General features: G+C 43.8%; 1 protein-coding gene across 1 annotated transcript in view; it reads right to left on the bottom strand.

The window, feature by feature from the left end:
* LOC142313055 (uncharacterized) overlaps positions 1-23,058 on the bottom strand; it is an 85,624-nt gene that overhangs the window by 16,025 nt on the left and 46,541 nt on the right. The window contains exon 8 of the mRNA XM_075352041.1: positions 9,075-9,247. Coding sequence (XP_075208156.1) covers positions 9,075-9,247 — 173 coding nt within the window. The remainder of the gene's footprint in view (positions 1-9,074; positions 9,248-23,058) is intronic.

The following is a 23,058-nucleotide window of genomic DNA, read 5'->3' as shown; positions in this document are numbered from 1 at the left end:
ACCCCGAGAGCGTCATAGGCTATGTTTTGAGGGGAAATGTTAACCCCGCTCTTTACAGTTATTTACCAAAAAACCTGCCTCCATTAAAGCGAATGGAGCTGAGAGCCACAGCGCAGCCAGAACTTCAGAAGAATGCGCAGCCACGCCCTTATATGGAATGTTGGCGTGTCACAATGCAGCCAGGGAAAGAGACAGACATAGACAGGGTAAGAAACAGACACAAAGAGACAGACAGACAGACAGGGAAAGAGACAGACAGGGAAAGAGACAGACAGGGAAAGAGACAGACAGGGAAAGAGACAGACAGGGAAAGAGACAGAGATAGACAGACAGGGAAAGAGATTGAGACATACGGAGAAAGAGACAGACAAAGAGATAGAGAGACAGAGAGATATATACAGAGGGGGGGGACAGACAGATAATGGGAGAGAAACAGAGAGATAGTTACTATCCCGGACAGCGCCGGGTGCTATGTTGTGAGGCAAAATTTTAACCCCGCGCGTTCCAATTTACCAATCAATTTTGCCCCTATCTACATAATGGGGAAAAAGTGAAACGAAAAGTGTTGGGGGCAAATTGACAGCTGCCAGATGTGAACAAGGGGGACTTAAAGAATGAGAGTGAAGAGTATATACCGTACAGTTGCTAAGGTGTGGCCCCGACATGGGATACTCACCACACTCGGGGATATGAACACACACAAAATGCATCACACACTACCACGTACTTGAACACATATATCACCCTCAGCACACATCTCACCACACATACACCAACCTCGCCACATAATCGCCCTAAACACACACAAGTCTGGGATTATCCTTCAAAAATAAAAATCTGATTAATAAGCAGCCAAACTACAAGAACAACAAATGTACCACATAGGAAATACGGCAGCTGTCGGTCACATGACCTGTCTATTATGTGTATGTGTGAGCTAATATATACTGTCAGGGGGAGGGCTTTCTGTTGCCTGGAGATTTATCAGGCTGCCAATAGCAACCAATCACAGCTTAGCTTCCATTTTGCTACAGTTAATTAATCTTAGCTCTGATTGGTTACTATAGGCAACAATTTAATAATTACATTTCTGTCTATTTGTTTTGTGGTTTTTGTGTGCAGAATGCATTTTTGTTAATACATTCTATTTTGTTAACAGCAGTTATTAACCCGGGCCAGCTAGAAATATATATATATATATATATTTGGTTTGGGAGCGTTTTGCAAGACAAGCAAAACTTTTGACAAATTTGTAACTTGGTTTAAGAGCAATGCTTTGCAAGAGGAGCAAATACTCACCGAGCACACTTCCGGTTCCTTCCTTTCACCGCACTCTGACCCGCTCTGGAGGTTACATTCTGTCCATATGTGCTGTATACTGTGCACACTATAGCTTTTTACAGTACAGTATATACTATATAGCATGTCTATTAATTTGCATTTGTGGATACAGTATTGTACTTTCTTTCTGCTAACCAGTGCAGCACATTGCTTGTATTGTACCTCTCGCACACCAACAATTCTATTGTAAGCTAACATACAGTTTAATTTGTTTTATGCTTTTACTGTACTGTACAGTTTTTTGTGTTAGTGTACTGTAATAATTTTATATGAATACAGGACATTATTTTGTGTTACTGTAATAAGTTTGTATAAATACAGTAAATATTTTTGGGTTGTGGAACGAATTGTCTGTGTTTCAATTATTTCCTATGGGAAAATTCGCTTTGATATAAGAGTAACTTGGTTTAAGAGCACGTCCCGGAACCAATTATGCTCGTAATCCAAGGTTCCACTGTAATATATATAAAATGTATTAAAGATGTATAAAAAGTTGTCATTGACACTGTTCATTTACCGAGATATCTCGCAAAAATGGTGCATTAAAGATTTGTTGCAGAGAGTTTCGCCAGGGCAATCACTTTGAATAGACCAGTAGTAATCCGCCATTATAGGAGTCCCAGTGTCCTCTGTATCTTTTTTCTATAGTTCTCATATCTTGGTGGGATTGATCCCCTTCTATTCACTTACCTACGATATATCCAGGAACGGACGACAGAGGCCAGAACCAGCGGCCAGAAGAGGAAGAGAGGGGTGCGGGAGAGAGTGGGGGATTGAGGGGCAAAATGTAACAGGAAGGAAAAACAAGAGAATAACGGAAACTCCCCACCTACCTCCTCCCGCAAAGCCGCACACTGGATATATGGCTGCTCTGTGCTTCCAGGACCTGTGATGATGTCACATGGAGGGGAGGAGTCAGGGGTCACATGGTCATCTCCTCAGTGTATGCAGGGCTCTGCTGTGCTGGGTGTCATGGTGCTGGATGAGGGGAAGTTTATGTGTGAGGTCAGGAGGGGTTTACAGTGTGGATGTAGCAGAGCCGTGTGTGTACGAGGTGTACGGAGCAGAGCCGTGTGTGTACGAGGTGTACGGAGCGGAGCCGTGTGTGTACGAGGTGTACGGAGCGGAGCCGCGTGTGTACGAGGTGTACGGAGCAGAGCCGTGTGTGTACGAGGTGTACGGAGCGGAGCCGTGTGTGTACAAGGTGTACGGAGCAGAGCCGTGTGTGTACGAGGTGTACGGAGCAGAGCCGTGTGTGTACGAGGTGTACGGAGCGGAGCCGTGTGTGTACGAGGTGTACGGAGCGGAGCCGCGTGTGTACGAGGTGTACGGAGCGGAGCTGTGTGTGTACGAGGTGTACGGAGCAGAGCCGTGTGTGTACGAGGTGTACGGAGCGGAGCCGTGTGTGTACGAGGTGTACGGAGCAGAGCCGTGTGTGTACGAGGTGTACGGAGCAGAGCCGTGTGTGTACGAGGTGTACGGAGCGGAGCCGTGTGTGTACGAGGTGTACGGAGCGGAGCCGTGTGTGTACGAGGTGTACGGAGCAGAGCCGTGTGTGTACGAGGTGTACGGAGCGGAGCCGTGTGTGTACGAGGTGTACGGAGCGGAGCCGAGTGTGTGCGAGGTGTACGGAGCGGAGCCGTGTGTGTACGAAGTGTATGGAAAGAAGCCGTGTGTGTACGAAGTGTGAAGCGGAAACGTATGTGTACAACGTGTGCAGAGCGGAGCAGTGTGTGCAGTGGCGTAACTAGAGTTTGATGGGCCCTGGTGAAAAATTTGGACCGGGGCCCCCCCTCCACGTACACCGACACTTAGGGTACGGGATAATGATGCTCACACTTGGCTCTTTCCCTCAGCACCCAGGTTTCCCATGATCTGAAATCCCATTATCAGCACCCAGCTTTCCCATGTTCTGATATCCATCTTGTCTTCGGCACCCAGCTTTCCCATGCTCTGCTATACATCATTCCATCAGCACCCAGCTTTCCTATATCAGAGCATGGGAAAGCTGGGTGCTGAGAGAAGATGTAGAGCAGAGCATGGGAAAGCTGGGTACTGAGGGAAAGAGCCTTTTTCCCTCAGCACAAAACATATCCCATCCCATGCTTGTATCTTTGGCCCCCCTTGTATATAGTTCTCCAAATACTAGAATGGCCCCCACATAGCCTTCCATATAGTATAAAGGGTCCCACATAACCCTTCATATATTAGAATGCACCTCCATAGTCCTCCATGTATTATAATGCATTTCCCATAGTTCTCCATGTATTATAATTCAACCCATAGTTCTCAATATATTATACTGCACCACAGTCCTCCATGTTTTATAATGCACCCCCATAGTTCTCCATGTATATGTAGCCCCCATAGTCCTATATGTATTACAATGCAGCCCCATAAACCTTCATATTGTATTAGGCAGCCCCATACTCCTCCATGTAAAATGCACCTACATAGTCCATGTATAAGGTGTCCTTCATGTTTATTATGCAGCCCCATAGACCTCCATGTATAATGCATCCCCATAGACCTCCATGTATGATGCAGCCCCATAGACCTCCATGTATCATGCAGCTAGCCCCCCTAGGGCCTCCATGTGTCATGCAGCCATCCCCCCCAGGGCCTCCCTGTGTCATGCAGCCAGCCCCCCCTAAGGACTCCATGTGCCATGTAGCTAGCCCCCCCAGGGCCTCCATGTGTCATGCAGCCAGCTCCTCCAGGCCTCCATGTGTCCTGCAGTCAGCCCCCCAAGGACTCCATGTGTCCTGCAGCCAGCCCCCCCCCCCCAAGGACTCCATGTGACCTGCAGCCAGTCCTCAGGGCCTCCATGTGTCTTGCAGCCAGGCCCCCCCAGGGCCTCCATGTGTCATGCAGCCAGCCCCCCCCCCCTTCCAAGGACTCCATGTGTCCTGTAGCCAGCCTCCCCGTGTACTAAAAAAAAATAAAAAAACAAGTACTCAACTCTCTTCTCCTTCCACCGCAGCTCTGTCCTCTCCTCTACTTGTTTCACCGCTGCTCGTCCTCACTTCTGTCCTCGTTCCCCTGTGGCTCCGGTCGGCGTCCTCCTGCGCTCTGTGCTTTCACCACACACAGCAGGCGCACAGGAGTGACGTCACCGTGCAGGCACGGGGGAAGAATGATCATGCATAGAGCGGCGCCGGCCGCTCAATGCAATATCAAAGCAGTGTGCGGTGACAGGAGCACGGTGACAGGAGCGTGGTGACGGGAACCCGGTGCCGCCACTGCTGACACCAGGCAGGGGGGCCCGGTGTTAGCGGCGGCGACCGGGTCATATAGCGGCTGCCGCGTGGTCTGCGGCATAACAGCACAGCTCCTCTCTCACAGAAAGGAGCTGGCTGCTGATCTGCCGGGTGGCCACGGGCCCCTAACCTCCCGGGCCCGGTCGCAATGGTGACCACTGCGACCGCGGTAGTTACGCCCCTGAGTGTGTGTATATGATGTGTACCGAGCTGAACCTTGTGTGTACAAAGCAGAAACTTGCGTATGGAACGGAGTCATAAGTGTACAAGGTGTTCATTGAAGAGCCGTGTGTGTACAACACATATGGAGTGGAGTAGCGTGTGTCTGATGTGTGCGGCGCAGAGCTGTGTGTGTGTACTGCTCAAAAAATAGAGGTAACACTTAGATTGTGTTGTTTGCCCCCAAGTCACTCCCACTTCTGTGAAATCCACCTGTCCCGCTATGAAGTGACACTGATCGCGAATCAATTTCTCCTGCTGTTGTGCTAATTAAAGTCAACAGAGATCTTCAGATCTCAGTGTTTTCACCTGGACCTTTTGTCCCTGTGAAACATCTGAGTGTTCGAGTGACTCACGCGGAGACAAGTCAGTTTTTTGCTGGTAGCACGGGTCACCACTGTGACACATACCAAAAAAACCCAGATCTTACTGTAATGGGGTTTTTTTACATGCAAAAGATGTTTTGAAAAATATAGGGAATCTCAGGCTGATATTTAGAATTATTTGAATAAATAACTTTAAAAAGCGCCATAGAGTCAACCCCATTTTTCAAAATCAGCCAAGGGAGCAGACAAATGGGGGATGATACTTTTAGGGTGGGAAGGATCATAGTTCTTTGGCCCTTCCCAGCCTAAAAATAACAGCTTGCAGTCACCCCAGAGGTGGCGCATCTATTACATGCCCAATATCTGGTGCCGTTCTTGGGTCTTCCCATTGCCCTGGGGTGGTGGCAAACTGGGCAATATATGGGGTTGATGCCGGCTGTGAATCACTAGCTGGCATGAAGCCCTGGTATTAGTAATGGGTGGGCATCTATCAAACACTCCTATTAATAATCCAGTAGAAATATTAAAAAAAAAATATTTAAACAAGTACCCCCGACTTCAGCCCTCATTCACCAATTTCTTAAAAATGTATTTGAAAAAAAAAAAAGTTCGTCGTAATACATAGCGAGGTGCCACGACATTCCCTAAAAGAGACTCTGAAAGACATAAAAAGAAAAAATACAGCCTTATTCACCAATTTATTACCCTGCAAAAACCCTAATCCAAGGTCCGACGTAATCAAAAAGGGGGTCCCACGACATTCCAAGACTCACTTTCCCGGCCAATGAAGAACAGATCGTTCCTCATTAGCAGCGAGAGCGGTTACTGCAGGCTCTCACACTGCTGTGTGAGTATCACTGTGGTGAACTGAGATGACCTCATGAGGTCACCCCAGGTCACTCCAGCAGGTCACACAGCAGTGTGTGTGCAGCCGCAGGCAGGGACGAGCGGTGACAATTCAATGCCTGCAGCTCTTATTCTGCTGCTTGCAACATCCTTCAGCCTGTTTGGCAGTGAGTCAGCATTTCTTTGTAGGGATGCACAGCCCTCCATATGATACCCAGATGTATCCTGACTGCTATTAGGTACCGGGAAGGGATCCTCAGACCCATTATGAGACCATATGCAGGTGCGCTTGGCCCTGGATTCTTTTTGATGCATAACAATGGTAGGCCTCATGTGGCTCAAGTGTGTCAGCAGTTTCTGCATGATGAAGGCGTTGATGCTATGGACTGGCCTTCCTATTCCCCAGACCTGAATCAAATCGAGCACATCTGGGACATCATGTCTCGTTCCATCCACCAACGCCACATTGCACCGCAGACTGTTCAGTAGTTGACTGATGTTTTCATCCAAGTCTGTGAGGCGATCCCTCAGGAGAACTTCCGCCGCCTCATCAAGAGCCTGCCCAGACATTGTAGGCAAGACATACAGGCACATGGAGGATTCACACACAAATGAGCCTCATTTCCTGGTCTTGAGACATTTTCACAGAACTTGGATCATCCTCTAATTTGATTTTCCACTTTGACTTTGAGTATCATTCCAAATCTAAACCTCTGTGGGATATTAATTTCATTTAAATTAATCATGTTTAGGTTTTATAGTCCTCAACGCATTCCACTCTGTAATGAATAAAGATTTGCAACTGGAATATTTCATTCATTGACCTCTAGGATGTGGTATTTTAGTGTTCCCTTTATTTTTTTGAGCAGTGTAGATATATACCCCCTAGAGGTAAATGTTTTTCAGCCCTTGCACTCAGTGCATACGCTTTCTCAGTCTAGAATTTCCACTCCTACAAAATGGGAAAAATGTTTCCTAAAGCCCTCCTCTACGTGTCTTCCAGGGGCTATTGCAACCACTCCTAAATTGTAGCAGTTCTTGCACTCAGTGCATAGCCTTTATGAGGGTAGCAGCCCCACTACCTAACAATTTTACCAGAATGTGTATGTAAACAGGGTGTATGTATCAGAGGCCCTCTTCTAATTTTTGGCACATCTTGCATTGGTCACATAGGCTTCGTGAGGTTCAGAGTCCCTGTTTCCTAATATTTTTTCCTGTAAAATCCATGTTATCTTCAGTTTCTTATGTTTTATTGTCAGGCCATATTCTCTGCACCAAATCAGCAAGTCATAAATAAGCAGGACACTTCAGGATTCTTATTCATTTTGCTGGCATCAGGATTTCCTTTAGGTTTTTTGACAAATCTGCACTCAAAAAGCACAACGTTTGCACACAGCCTAATACTCTGGCAACATTGTTGCCAGCAGCGACCTGGGAGTCAGAGAGGAGTGCAGGCGTCTTCCCCATGCTGTTCCTAATCTATTTGAGCACTGTTTCAATCCATTTCAGCAATGTTGTTAGTCCTGCCCTCCCTACTGGGGGGGGGGGGGTCTTCCTGAAAAATATCTGAGTTTCCCATTGACTTTCATTATATTCATTTGTCGAATCGACCCCCTCCGACTGGCCGGATTCAAGTACCAAGCACTGGAGCATTTCAGTGCTCGCTCATCACTACACTCTTTAGTATTTTTATTCGATATTTAATAAAGTATATGATTTTAGGTACATTTAAGTGCGCATTTCTGTTGTATCTTTATGCTATTTGGTTCACTGTGAACTATCCCCTATCACTAATCATCTCCCCATTGAAATGAGGCCTGGTAAGGAGAATTAGGATATTAATGATAGGGACCATCCATATGGCTACAAAACTGAAATAAGTTCACAGCACTGGTTATACACTAGGTGCTGAAAAACTCAACCAAATTCATAAACCTTAATATTTTATGGATTTCTTTATATATTTTTTAGCATATGACACAATCATGTAGCTTATGTTTTGACTGGAATATGTGACCGGGATCATATAGCTTATCACACACCAGGCCCCGCTCAGCCAACGCTCCCAGAATGTGTTAATCACACACTAATAAAAGAGCCTTTACTCATTAAAGAGGTTGTCCACTACTTTTACATTGATGGCCTATCTTGATCATCCAGGTCCGACACCCCGCATCTCCGCCAATCAGCTGTTTCAGTGCCGCATGCGGCCACAAATGCTCAGTTCCAGAGCTGCTCCATCAAGTGATAGTGGCCGGGTACTGCACAACTGCCTCCAATTCAAATCAATAGGAAGCCACATATCCCTCATATTAGTGGGTAAAGGGATAAAAAAAAAAAAATGAGATTCTTGATAACCTCTCTTTTGGACACAGCAGCTACAACAAAGCTGGCTTTTTTAAAGGTAATGTCTGAGAGATTTCAGAGAGCAACATCATGCTTGGTGAGTCTGAAAAACTCTCTCTGCTAGTTAGTTTGGTTCTCTGTCTCCATCTAGTGCGATCTGCTCCTGCTTTGCTTATTGAATTCCTTTTATCTGTTCGCAGCCTTTTTCGTGACCATTCTTTGTCTTCTGATTTTGTGCCTTTGTTATGGACATGATTATGAACTATTATGAGTATTAAGAGTTATTTGAAGAGATAAAAAAAAACAGTACTTTAAGATGGCGTTTGAAATATGTACTCCACCTATATTCAGCAGACAGTCTGGACTTTCATGTGACAAGTGAATCATGCTGACATAGCTTAATATAAATGAGGAAACACGTATACATATATCACAGAATAAACTCTTTTATGGTTTACCCAATAGGAGACGTGTTACGTATTCTTGGCTCATAGCCAACTGATTTCTATAAATGTATCTTAACTTCCGCAACAAAGTCAGTCATATCTTCTACCTCGATCAGTGTTCTATTTCTTACTGGTCCAGTGTGGATGCATAGCATGTTAATGAAAAATGACTCATGATTTGGATGCAGACGGGGTTAAGGTAGAAGCATAATTTGGATGCCATCACTGTAAATTTATGACCACCTTAACACCCTGACTGCTCTTCTACTTCTGACTTGGCTACCTTTTACTTTCCTTTCCTCTGACTTGAAGCTCCGACCGGCACCAGGGAAGGAATCCAGCTGTAACACCGAATCCCTGTACAAGGGATGAATGCAGAAGGCCAGGATTCTTTTGGAGTTGGTAGAGCTAAGTTTATCCGAGGTAGTATTTTTAAACCAACAGACATGACAGTACTGAGTCACTGTAAAAAAAACCATCGAATTGGGTAAGAATTCCTCGTGAAGGGTTTGTTGTCGTCTGGCAGATCCAATGCTGTAGCAGTATATCAGCTTTAATCTACTGGATCAGTAATTCTTGCTCTGTGAGGTCCAGGTTGCCTTGTGTCTGCACTCACACCGGTATTAACAGAAACATTAAAATCACAACTAAAGTTTGCGTTAAATCAATTTATTTCAATAAATGATCATTAGTTAAGGATTCAGCAATAGAAGGAGAATGCAGCACTCACCAAATGGCAAAAAAATAATCTATTTTGATTTCTTAATTTATAAATTCAAATAGATCTTCACAGGGGAGAATAGGAAAGCATATGAGGGGCGGCAGAAATTTTGCATCTGGTAACTCTTCGGGCGGCTTTGCACACTACGACATCGCAGGTGCGATGTCGGTGAGGTCAAATCGAAAGTGACGCACATCCGGCGTCACTTGCGATGTTGTAGTGTGTACATCCTAGATGATACGATGAACGAGCGCAAAAGCGTCGTTATCGTATCATCGGTGCAGGCTCCGACATTTCCATAATGCCGGTGCCGCGACAGGTACGATGTAGTTCCTCGTTCCTGCAGCAGCGCACATCGCTGTGTGTGAAGCCGCAGGAGCGAGGAACTTCTCCTTACCTGCCGCCAGCGGCTATACGGAAGGAAGGAGGTGGGCGGGATGTTTACATCCTGCTCATCTCCGCCCCTCCGCCGCCATTGGCCGCCTGCCGTGTGACGTCGCTGTGACGCCGCACAACCCGCCCCCTTAGGAAGGAGGTGGTTCGCCAGCCAGAGCGACGGTCGCAGGGCAGGTGAGTGCATGTGAAGCTGGCATAGCGATAATTATCGCTACGCCAGCTATCACAAGATATCGTACCTGCGACAGGGGCGGGGACTATCGCGTGCAACATCACAGCATCTGCTTGCAATGTCGCAACGTGCAAAGCTCGCCTTCCTCTAGCCCTGAGTGTTTGAATCAGTGGCTCATTAATTAAGAAGCAAAAACAAGCACAATATACCAAGTGTAAAGCCTGCTTTACACGTTGCAATTTTGCATACGATATCATATGCGATTTGCAACGCCCCCATCGTATGTGTGGCACGTTCAATTTGTTGAACGTGCCACACAAACTATTAACCCCCGTCACACATACTTACCCGTCCATACGACCTCGCTGTGGGCGGCGAATGTCCACTTCCTGTAGTGGGAGGGACATTCGGCGTCACAGCAACGTCACGCGGCAGCCGGCCAATAGAAGCGGAGGGGCGGAGATGAGCGGGACGTAAACATCCCGGCCACCTCTTTCCTTCCACATTGCCGGCTGGAGCCGCGGGAGGCAGGTAAGATCTGTTCAATTTTCTCGGGGTGTCACACACTGCGATGTGTGCTACCCCGGGTACGATGAACAACCTGACGTGCAATTCGTCAGGATTCAACGACGTGTATGCGATGAACGTTTTAACGTTCAATCGCAATCGCACGTACCTGTCACACACTACAATGTACCTTACGATGAGAGAGGGGAGCCAGCACGATCTGAAAATGGCATGCATCATATAAAAAGTGCAAATTCACAGATTTATTCCAACTGTACTGTAATATAAATGAGATTTTTAGCAAATAATTGATCAATTCTTTGAGCCACCCCTGCCAACGTCACGGCAAATCTCAATAGGGGGGTCCTACACTATATTCTGTATTTCATGTGCCATGCGGCCTCCTAGATAAAAAGTTAAAAGCAGAACCATAATGGAGCACACATACCTGTAACCTGTATATATAACCGCTTCTATGTTGCAAAAGAGGCAATTGTGGATAGAGGCCAGCCCAGGTCCCAGCATGTGGAGCAAGCTCTACACATACCAGGACTATATCAGAACTGACCCTCCCAGTGCCAGACAGCAACCATTGATAAAGGCGGACCAGATCCAAGTATGGTGCTTAATTAGCAATGCCTGTGGCAAGGGTGAGGCAACTGAATGTGAACAGCTACCAACAGGAGGAATATATTGCAAACCAAGATCAGGCGTGCATAGCATGGTGGTGACCAGCCACCAGACATTTGTAGCATAACTACAACCAAACAGAGAGAGAGGGGAGCCAGCACGATCTGAAAATGGCATGCATCATATAAAAAGTGCAAATTCACAGATTTATTCCAACTGTACTATAATATAAATGAGATTTTTAGCAAATAATTGATCAATTCTTTGAGCCACCCCTGCCAACGTCACGGCAAATCTCAATAGGGGGGTCCTACACTATATTCTGTATTTCATGTGCCATGCGGCCTCCTAGATAAAGTTAAAAGCAGAACCATAATGGAGCACACATACCTGTAACCTGTATATATAACCGCTTCTATGTTGCAAAAGAGGCAATTGTGGATAGAGGCCAGCCCAGGTCCCAGCATGTGGAGCAAGCTCTACACATACCAGGACTATATCAGAACTGACCCTCCCAGTGCCAGACAGCAACCATTGATAAAGGTGGACCAGATCCAAGTATGGTGCTTAATTAGCAATGCCTGTGGCAAGGGTGAGGCAACTGAATGTGAACAGCTACCAACAGGAGGAATATATTGCAAACCAAGATCAGGCGTGCATAGCATGGTGGTGACCAGCCACCAGACATTTGTAGCATAACTACAACCAAACAGAGAGAGAGGGGAGCCAGCACGATCTGAAAATGGCATGCATCAATTTCAGATCGTGCTGGCTCCTTTTTCTCTGTTATGACTGTAGTTATGCTACAATTTCTGGTGACTGACCATCACCATACCATGCACGCCTGATTTTGGTTTGCAATGTATTCCTCCTGTTGGTAGCTGTTCAGATTCAGTTACCTCACCCCTTTCCACAGGCAATGCTAATTAAGCACCATTCTTGGATCTGGTCCGCCTTTATCAATGGTTGCTGTCTGGCACTGGGAGGGTCAGTTCTGATATAGTCCTGGTATGTGTAGAGCTTGCTCCACATGCTGGGACCTGGGCTGGTCTCTATCCACAATTGCCTTCTTTGCAATATGGAAGCGGCTATATACAGGTTACAGGTATGTGTGCTCCATTATGGTTCTGCTTTTAACTTTATCTAGGAGGCCGCATGGCACATGAAATACAGAATATAGAGTAGGACCCCCCTATTGAGATTTGCCGTGACGTTGGCAGGGGTGGCTCAAAAAATTGATCAATTATTTGCTAAAAATCTCATTTTTTTTATTTTAGTACAGTTGGAATAAATCTGTGAATTTTCACTTTTTATATGATGCATGCCAATTTCAGATCGTGCTGGCTCCTTTTTCAATGTACCTTACGATGCCGGATGTGCGTCACTTACGACGTGACCCCGCTGACACATCGTAAGATATATTGTAGCGTGTAAAGCGGGCTTAAGAGAGATTGTTGTAAATTCGACCAGATAACTGTATAGGAATAATCCAGGAATTCCAGGTAAGAAGTTAACATAAAGCAAATTTCCTAAAATGTCAATTTATTAAATATGCATTAAAACTGTCATCGTACAAATAACCAAAAACAAAAAACACACCCCTTAAAAAGGTACCACACAGTAAGGACAGATTGGAGAAAAGCAAGGTAGGTATACAGGGCTGCCGGACCGGATCAATCTAATACTTCAATTGCCCTGCTACTGGAACTAATAAACCACCCTACCTGCCTGTGGAGGTCGGCACCCTAATAAGCGCAAATGCAGCCCCCACTCACCGTCGACTAACCCTAAAGGTCCCTAAACTGTCCCTCTCTCGCCATGTGAGTACCAAAACACCACTAACCACATACACAAAAAACATTTTTGTATGTCTGGTCCCTACTGTACAACCAGGCTCCTGACCTCAATATAATATCCTTGATCAACCGATAACCATTTCACATTGAATCTATGCGTCCATCAAACATTGAGTCAGTAACTGCACTAATGGTGTTAATGCTCCGAACAATTATTCACTTTAATGAGTGTTATTGTGCATAAAAATCTAATTCACATGCAGTACATGGTAACAGAGATGTTTTGATAAATTACTTCCCTTTAGAAGTTTTATGTCATATCGTAGCCTCGATGCGTTTCTCCTGCCTCACAGGTTCATCAGGAGGCTTTGAAAAGGGAACAATTTCCAAAGATGTGGCAGATGCTGAATGTGCTCATACAGATAACTTGTTACATCCATCAGGGCGCTCTGTTCATAATTTAGTATAATTTAAGTGGGAGTTATCAGAGATTTGTCTCTCGGGCACCATGAGGTTGACATCACAGAGGGGTAAAAAAGAAAAAGCCCTCCTATACTCACTGATTTCTGCAGCTATTGTGTATAGATATAGTCCAGCAGAATTATAGATCATTAAAAACACTTCCAGATCTTATCTCATATTGCTATCAGTTCTGTTCCGCCCTCCACCCTGACTGCCATGAAATGAGATCTGGAAGTGTTTGTAATGATGCATTATCTATACATTATCTACACACATCAATCAGGAGAGGAGAGTGTATTCGCTTCTCTCATGCATGTTGCTGCCTACTTAGCATTGTCAACCGCATTTAGGCCTGTTCCACACGTCAATGAAAAACACAGACTTTTTTCACTGACATGTAAAAAACAGATATGTGCCTCTGTGTGCCGTGAGTCACGGCACACGTGGGTTGTCCATGTGCAATCTGTGATATGTGATCAATTATCCGTGATTGCTCATGGACTTATACTCACCTGTCCCCTCTCCTGCTGTCCGTGGTGCTGAACTCTTCGGCTCTGCTATGTTTCAGGACGGCGCTGAACACCGCTGCAGCTACTTCCGGGTTGGCTCTGGCTGCATACATGAATATGCATGCAGTAATGAGCCTGGTCTGAAGCAGAGGCAACTGAGGCCGGAGACAAGCAGCGCTGGAGAAGGTGAGTTAAAAACATTTTTTTATTTGCAATGTACGTGTTTCTCTGGTACGTGTTTCATGAATCACACCACTGTATAGTCCGTGGGACATCAGTGATGCCAGAACAAAACGGACATGTCTCCGTGCGGCAATCACGGATATGCGTGTACGCCGCACGGATACACGGTCAGTGAAAAATCACTGTTGTGTGCGCAGACCTATTGATTATAATTATATGGGTCTGTGTATGTCCATGATTCTGGTATGTATAAAAACTGTCACATACATACCAGAATCACTGACATGTGAAAGAAAAGAGGCCTTATGGGAAGATGTACACACTCGCAGAAACAAATCTCTGGTAATACCCAATTGAATTATAACATAAATAAAAGCCTAAACTGTACAAGCTAATATCTACACAGCGGACATGAGATATTAAAAAAAATAAACACTATGATTTATTCAGCTCTGCAGTCACTATTCCATAATAAGGCCAGATAACATGCTCAAACTGGGTTAAGTTCCTCTTACAACCCTATTGACCCATGCAAAGTCCCACATAAAAGGATAATTTCAAAAAGAGGAAAGTGTTTTAATTCCATCACGTCATTTGACGTACCCATATGTCATGGTTAGGAAGGAGTTCCCTATGTTTTGAAGTATGGGTACGGCATGGCAATTGTAAGGGTGTGCCCGCATGATCGCTTCCGTGAGCTCGGCGTAAGTGATAGTCAAACTTCAGTTTATAACCTTAATGCAATTCTTGCTACAATATTTCTCCCTCAACTAAACATATTCTAAGGCAATATTTTAACATATAAACAATCTAATATATAAAGCTGAGTGTATGTGTATGTATGTATGCCCGCTAAAGGAATCCGCACTGTCGCATTTACAATCACGAAATTTTGCACAGACACCTCATTTGACATAGAGAACATCATAGACTATGTTTTGAGGGGAAATTATAACCCCACACTTTACAGTTAATCCCCCCCCAAAACATGCTTACTCACTGCTTTACTGTTATTTACCAAAAAAAAAACCAAAACCCCGCTTACTTACTGTTTGGATGGGTCAGGTAATATATTGGCTGTTTTGACAATTAGCCTGGATATTTATCAGGTGGCCTATAACAACCAATCACAGCTCTGCTTCTATTTAGCTACAGGTCATTAATGAGAGCTCTGATTGGTTGCTATAGGCAACAAAGGACATTTTTAGTATAAGAAGCTTATGTGTCAGTTAATATGATTTTGGTAGTGAGAGGGAGAGTGGGAGAGAGAGAAAGAAAAGAAGAGTGGCAGAGTGGGACAGACAAGAGTGGGGCAGAGACTGAGAGTGGGGCAGAGATGAAGAGTGGTGAAATGACGGAGATTGGGGCAGAGACGAAGAGTAGGACAGACAAGAGTGGAGCAGAGACGGAGAGTGGGGCAGAGACGGAGAGTGGTACAGACAAGAGTTTGGCAGAGACAGAGAGTGGGGCAGAGACGGAGAGTGAGGCAGAGACGGAGAGTGGGGCAGAGACGGAGAGTGGTGCAAAGACGGAGAGTGGGGCAGAGACGGAGAGTGGGGCAGAGACGGAGAGTGGGGCAGAGACGGAGAGTGGGGCAGAGACGGAGAGTGGGGCAGAGACGGAGAGTGGGGCAAAGACGGAGAGTGGGGCAGAGACGGAGAGCGGGGCAGAGACGGAGAGCGGGGAAGAGACCGAGAGCGGGACAGACACCGAGAGCGGGACAGAGACCAAGAGTGGCACAGAGACCGAGAGCGGCACAGAGACCGAGAGCGGCACAGAGACCGAGAGTGGCACAGAGACCGAGAATGGGAAAGAGACCGAGAGTGGGACAGAGACCGAGAGTGGGACAGAGACCGAGAGTGGGACAGATGGAGAGAGGGAGAGTGGGACAGAGATAGATAGTGGGAGAGAGACTTAGTTACTATCCCTGGCAATGACAGGTACTATAGCTAGTGAAAACTATAGATGCAATATTAGTATTAAGAACAGATGTGCATTAATGTTTGGATACAGGTTTTGAAGGGGTGGTCCGACGCCTGTCTCTTCCATGTGATCTAGCATCAGCTGTAATACTTGATTAGGACAGGTGAAGAGGGAACAATCCAGTCCCCATTTAGTCTCTGTTAAAAAAAATACGGTTGACGTGACATATGCTAAGCCAGTATATTAATGATTGGAGCAAAATAGGTGCAAAAACATATGTGGATTTATTCAGTAGAAGTTAAAGTCATTACAGAAAAGTTACTTCTTGGCTTGAGTTAATGAAAAGAAATAGATAAGTAGAGAAAAAGAGTTCATTTATCTTACATAGCTGTGATGTTGTGATAAGCCGTCCCTCTCTGGATCGTCTGGTGAGAATGGTCCCATTCTACCTCTGAGTCAGTGTTCTTTGAAGTGTGGTCTGCTTTTATAATTCAAACCCCACCCCCTGATTCTCCTCATCTCTTTACATGGTCTAGCTATCATTTTTAGTTAAGCATTATGTCATATCACGTGATTCATAATTTGCAGAATAAGTGTCCTGCGCAGTGGAGACTTGTAAAACTAAACCACTTTACCATAGAATGTAAAATATATAGAACTCTTTGAAGCTCGCTGACCTTTGACCTTAGTGTAACAGTAAGAAGATTCTCAATGCTAATTTCAGATCTTTGCACAAATTCCAGTTAGAATATAGCACTACGCTGTCAGCTTCTTGATGAACAATGGCAGATGGCTTGGTTCTACCATGTCAAACCTTGGTTAGTAATTTCAACTCACAGGCTCTCTTAAAGGGATGGGCGAAATACACACATTATATGAATGTATGTATTCAAGTTTATGAATCAAATCTCCATAAACTCACTATTTTACAGTCCCCCCTTTTTTGAAGATTTGATGAATCCCCGGGAAACCCTAACTCATTCATAATCATTCGTATCACATACATTCTTGTTGAAAATTCTAGACCAATATCTGACTTGATAAACCAATCTGAAACTTTCGGTCAAAAAGTCATCTTGCGATTTAACATTCCTCTAAGAATGTTATCTTCCTTTTTCATTTCTATTTTTATATTCTTATATATCTTCTGAATTCTACACATCACAAAAACTTGATAAATAATACACATCAAAACTAATAAAAATATGATTATGATGGGATTAAATAAAGCATTTCCAACCGCTGACTGAAATGATGACTGAGACCAGGAATGTACCGATTTCCCAAAACTTTTCCACCAAGTTCTACCTGACATTCCATTCCATTCGTGTTCAATATCACTTAATTCACCTTGTTCATGCCTGAATATAATTTCTGCTTCCTTTAACTGTTTCGTTAATAAATCTAACAAACCCTTATCTTTCTTTATTTCACTTGTCCACATATCCCAAGGAAAATCATTTATTTGTGATAAATTGAATTGTATGGGAAATGCCGTTAAGTTTCTCTTTGCTATAGAAGTGATATTAAAACTTCCTTCCTTCTTTGAAAGAGATCTCACATTTCCTTCTATACAATACAAACCCATAGGTAGGTTTTCCTTATGCACACAAGTAGAATAGAAAGCAGAAACCATTTCTGTCTCAGACATGACCTGGAAACAAATCTTATTTGGACTTACTGGAGTCACCAGATCATATAGTGTCTGTACAGTCTCTATTCTCGCATGACAAGAGGAATGATTATGAAAACATGAATGATAGATCACCTTATCCTGTCCAGGTAAACACATCACCTTAGAAACAAAATGTAAACATGAAGAAATGTCTACTTGTTCAGTGTTCACTCCATCAAATGCAAAATCTGTGTACTGCAGTTGATAGAACACTTGTGTGTTACTCACAGGTATACCCAAAACGGTCACAGGAACAATAGTTCCTTCTCTTCCGATCACTGGGATTAGCGATGTGCCAACACAAATGTTTCGTTCACATCCTAACCACTTATTTACCCACAAATCCGTATGATTCAATGCAAAATCGTACTCTACAGGTAAATTTCGCAGTATTCCCAGTGGAGTAATTCCACTCTGTAAAGCCTGAGCTATCAACTTCAGATTAGAGGAATACTCTACCTGTATCTCCAGGCACGCTTTAGCTACTTGTGTTTCGTGTGTGCTTTCCACGAGAGCTAATGTAGCATCCTGTAGATGTGACACGGAAAACCCTAGTACAGCAGCTGTATTCATTACCATCTTTTCAAGAAGTTGATTCAGACTCTTCTGAACCTTTACACCTTTTCCTCCAATAAAACCAATATTATCCAAATCTGACTTAAGTGTCTGTATATTCATGGCATTAGTCAGACTTCCCACTGTCCCAATTCCTCCCAGAATTCCTTCTAACACTCCTCTCTTACTCCTAGTCTGAGTTGTTCTTCGACCAAACCATTGTTCTATCCCCATCTCCATATTTATGAGATGTGATTGACACTGAGGAAACCTGGTAGAGATCTTCCAATGAGACATATTGAATGTCCATACCATTGTCATAAATTCTCCAACCCTTAATAAGGACTTAGACTGAAATTGATTAATTTGGAAAGGAGTAGATGGCATGAATCTCGTGTTTGTGCATGCACTATCTGCTGCTGACCAAATATTCACACTAACGTCTTTACAATGTCTGTAATGAGTCTTTGTTTCAACGCAACACTGGTAAATTCCAGAGTCCCTGGAAGATGGATTTTCTATGGAAAAAATGAAATTATCATCCATCCATCTGATATTACCAATCTGACCTCTGTGAATGACATTAGTTGGACTGTTTAAAAAACTATCCAAAAATGATGAATTTTTGGTCCATATCATCAGAGACTCAGAAGGCAATTTCAATCTTGTGTTAGGAAATGTATTTTCTTTGTTATGTACTGTCTGTGGTGAAACCCTTATTTCCGGAACTATAGTGTTAGTAACGGTAAACACTACAGATACCTGAACTTGTACAGGTTCCCGTGTTATCTGGAAATTCCATGTTTTGACCCAATCTTTATCTCCTTCTGTAATGGAGAGTAAAGAAGGATCCAGAATTTTCCCAAAAACCTGAGTTTTTAACAAAATTTCTGTTTTGGATCTTCCAAACTTTCCCTTAGCAATCATGTCATTTGTAATATCACCGGACCATACAGCAGGTTCATCACCTCTGATCTCTATGTTCCAGTATAGTACATCTGTAGGAAAACATTCCCATGTACCCGTTTTATTATTGTGTACATATTCTCCTTGTAATTGTGTGAATCTAGTTTTAGGTCCTGCAATAGCATGTAATATTATGTCTATGTCGTGTATGAAATGTAATTCAATGCAACATTTTGTTCCATATCCCATGCAGATATTTCCTGTTATCTCCACAGAATCATCTGTGATGTTCTCTGTCAGTAAGTTCAGTGTCTCTGATCCTCTCGGTCTTCGTGAATGTTGAATCTCTCTAGTCCTCTCATTCACAACATTGGCGATTGTTCCTTGATGTAACATGTAGACAATGACGGAAATAAAGCAAAGCAGCAGGAAAGTAGATCCCATCACATAGAAGCTTGTCTTGAGCTTGGGAAAATGTTCTTTTTCTAGAAGGCTTGATGTCATCTTTCCTTCAAAGTCTTTAGGTTCTTTATTCCAGTTCGTATAGGAATCCATTTCTTCCTGGAAAGAAATGCAGTATCATTATTTTGCTACAAATATTTTGCACTGATCAACATGAACCCACACTTTTTGTGTTTTCCGGGTCTTTTTTACCACATTTGATGCTCGGTGCACGAGAATCATGACTTGTCCCATAGTCTCAAGGACTTCAAATGGACCTTCCCAATTACACTCCCATGGACCACTCTTGCGAAAGGTTTTGATCATCACTAGAGAACCTTTCTTGAATTTGGACTCATAGGGTGGCTCCATTTTCTGCATTCTCGATGCCGCATATGGCAGAATCGCTTTCAGGTTCTCCTGTAGCGATCTCAACCATTGGGACCTTGAGATAGCATCTTTTTGTGGAGTGGATAAAAATGGCTCATGTGGAAACCAAAATGGCATTTTCCTTCCCGTCATCAACTCAAACGGAGTGAATTGAGTTGTAGAAGAGATTGAACCTCTTATACTCATGAGTATGAAAGGTACCTTGTCAACCCAAGTGTTACATTTGTCCAAAAGCATCTTTGCAATTCTGGATTTGATTGTTCTATTCATTCTTTCCACAATTCCCGCAGATTGTGGATGATAGGGGACATGAAATTGCTGTCGTGCCCCTAGAATAGCACAAGCAGTTTTCATGATTTTACCTGTGAAATGGCTACCTCGATCGGAGGTAATCATCCTTGGGATCCCCCAAGTACAAAAGACATGTTGTACCAATTCCCTTGCTGTGGACAAAGCATCATCTTTCCTAACAGGTAATATTTCTACCCATTTTGAGAACACATCTACCACAATCAATGCATACCTGAGACCATGTTTACCTGAGGGTAAAGGACCAATATAGTCTATCTGCAGTGTAGACCATGGACCATCTGCAGGTGCGATTCGTAGAAGCGGTGGCTTCTGTCCTTTAGGTCTTGGATTTATTTGGGCACAAATGAGACATGATAGTACAACACTTTGAACTGAATCGTCCATTTTTTCCCAATAAAATTTCTCCTTGAGAATGACTAACAATTTCTGTTGACCCAATTGACCTAAACTCTCATGGTTGTATCGAGTGAATTCTACCTGTAGATGTTTTGGTACAACGGGACGCAATTCTCCATTTGAATTGTGACAAAACCCCATTTTCACAGATAAAAGGAGGCTTTGGATCATCCTGAGAAGTAACAAGAGAAGGATCTTTTCTCTGTTCTTCTGCAAATGAAGGTATGTATGTGCAGGCTCTTTGAACCGCTGAAATCTCAGAAGGTTAAGAGTCAAACACTTCCTCTCCTGTCAGGGCAGCTTCTTTGGCTAGAGCATCTGCGGTTGCATTTCCTACAGATAACTCATCATCAGATCTTTTATGTGCAGCGACTTTTACTATAGCAAACCTATTTGGGGCCCTAGATGCCATCTCAAAAATTGATTTTAGAGTATCGCGGTGCACCAAGGCCTTGTTGGAGGAATCCACATAGCCTCTCCTCTCCCAAACAGGCAGATAATCAGTTAGGGATCTGACAACATAGGAGCTATCACTGTAGATTACCATTGGAGTTTGATCATCAGCTTCATTCAGCTGTAGGACCATTCTTACCGCTTCTATCTCTGCCATTTGAGCTGAGAAATGACTCGGTAACTTGTGTTTTACCACTTGTCCTCGCTTGGAATAGAAAATTCCATATCCTGTGTGATAGTGTCCTTCCAGAAAAAATCTAGAACAGTCTACAAACACAGGTTCATCTGCGTCTTCCGACTGTCGTCTGAAGAGAGATGGACTTGGTTCATGGAACGTTTGCAGACAATCATGGGTTTGTCCTTCATACTGCATCAATTGAGGAAGAACATATTTGGCCTTATAATCTACCTCAATTTGATTTGGAGACAATGAGAGCAACCAATGGGCAAATCTCTGATGTGACACACCTGGGATGTTTTTCTCAAAAAGAAGTTTCAGTGTGGAATGTGGCGTTTGGAGAATAACCTTTTGGAACCCGATGATGTGTTGAGTGATTTTTATCGCAAAATACACTCCCACCAGGTGTCTTGCGCACACCTCAAACCCCCTCTCAACAGGTGAGAGAAGCTTAGAGAAGTAACCCAAGATTCTCCATTCCCCCCCTTGCAGCTGCAGCAAAACCACAGAGATGCTTGTCTCTGAAGTGTGTGCTTGAAGCGCAAAAGGTGCGTTCTTTTCCACCATACTTAACGCAGGTGCGTGTTGTAGATCATGTTTCAATTGTGTGAAGGCTTTTTCCTGTTCGACACCCCAGGGACCAAAATAATCATCATTATCACCTTTTAAAAGATCATACAAAGATCTGGCTTTGTCAGCAAAATTTTCAATGAAATCCCTTGAGTAATTTACAAGTCCTAAAAAATGTCTTAGTGCCTTGTGTGATGTTGGAATTGGAAGGGATGCGATTGCCTCAATTCTGTCCTGTAGGGGTCGCCGTGTACCTGGATTTAGCAGAACTCCTAAAAATCTGACCTCAGTCTGCATCATCTTGACCTTTTTGGTATTCAGTTTTAAACCTGCATCATGCAGCAGCTCAAACAATTCTGCAAGTAGAGTCACGTGCAACTCCTTGTCCTCTGTACTCAGCAATATATCGTCCACATATTGCAATAAACATTCCGGACGAGAAAATTTCGACAAAACGTTTGCTAGCGCCTGATGAAAAATGCTTGGCGACATACTAGCGCCTTGAGGAAGACGACAACATACAAATTGTTGATCCAGGTGGTTAAATGCAAGCCTATATTGACAACTTTTCTCAATCGGTATACTGAAGAAACCATTACTGATATCCAATACTGAGAAATACTTTGCCTTTGCATTCAATCTCGACATCATGTCATGTGTATCAGCTACAATCGGTGCAACATTGGGAGTAAACTTATTGAACATCCTCAAGTCCAATAACATCCGATAGCTACCATCGCTTTTCAGAACACCACAATGGATTGTTACAAACAGAATTTGCCTTACGTATCACACCTTGAGCCAACAATTCCTGAATAATTTTAGACATCGGAGCAACTGACTCTGGAGGCAACTTATACTGACGCTGTGGAGGCGGATCTCGGCCTTCAATTTTAACAACAACATCCTTCATGGTTCCAACCTCATTCCTGTACTGAGCCCATAAAGAAGGAAACCGCTGTACTATCTCAGTCAATACTTCATCACCACCAGTTTCAGGCCACAAATGATCTGCTGACACTACATCGGTCAAACAAATGGTCCCGACATGACTATATTCATTTGGATCAATAACTACCGCCTTACAACAATTAGAGTC

The sequence above is a fragment of the Anomaloglossus baeobatrachus genome, chromosome 5 (assembly GCF_048569485.1).
Source record: "Anomaloglossus baeobatrachus isolate aAnoBae1 chromosome 5, aAnoBae1.hap1, whole genome shotgun sequence".
NCBI lineage: Eukaryota > Metazoa > Chordata > Amphibia > Anura > Aromobatidae > Anomaloglossus > Anomaloglossus baeobatrachus.
This window is presented reverse-complemented; position numbering and strand designations above follow the sequence as displayed.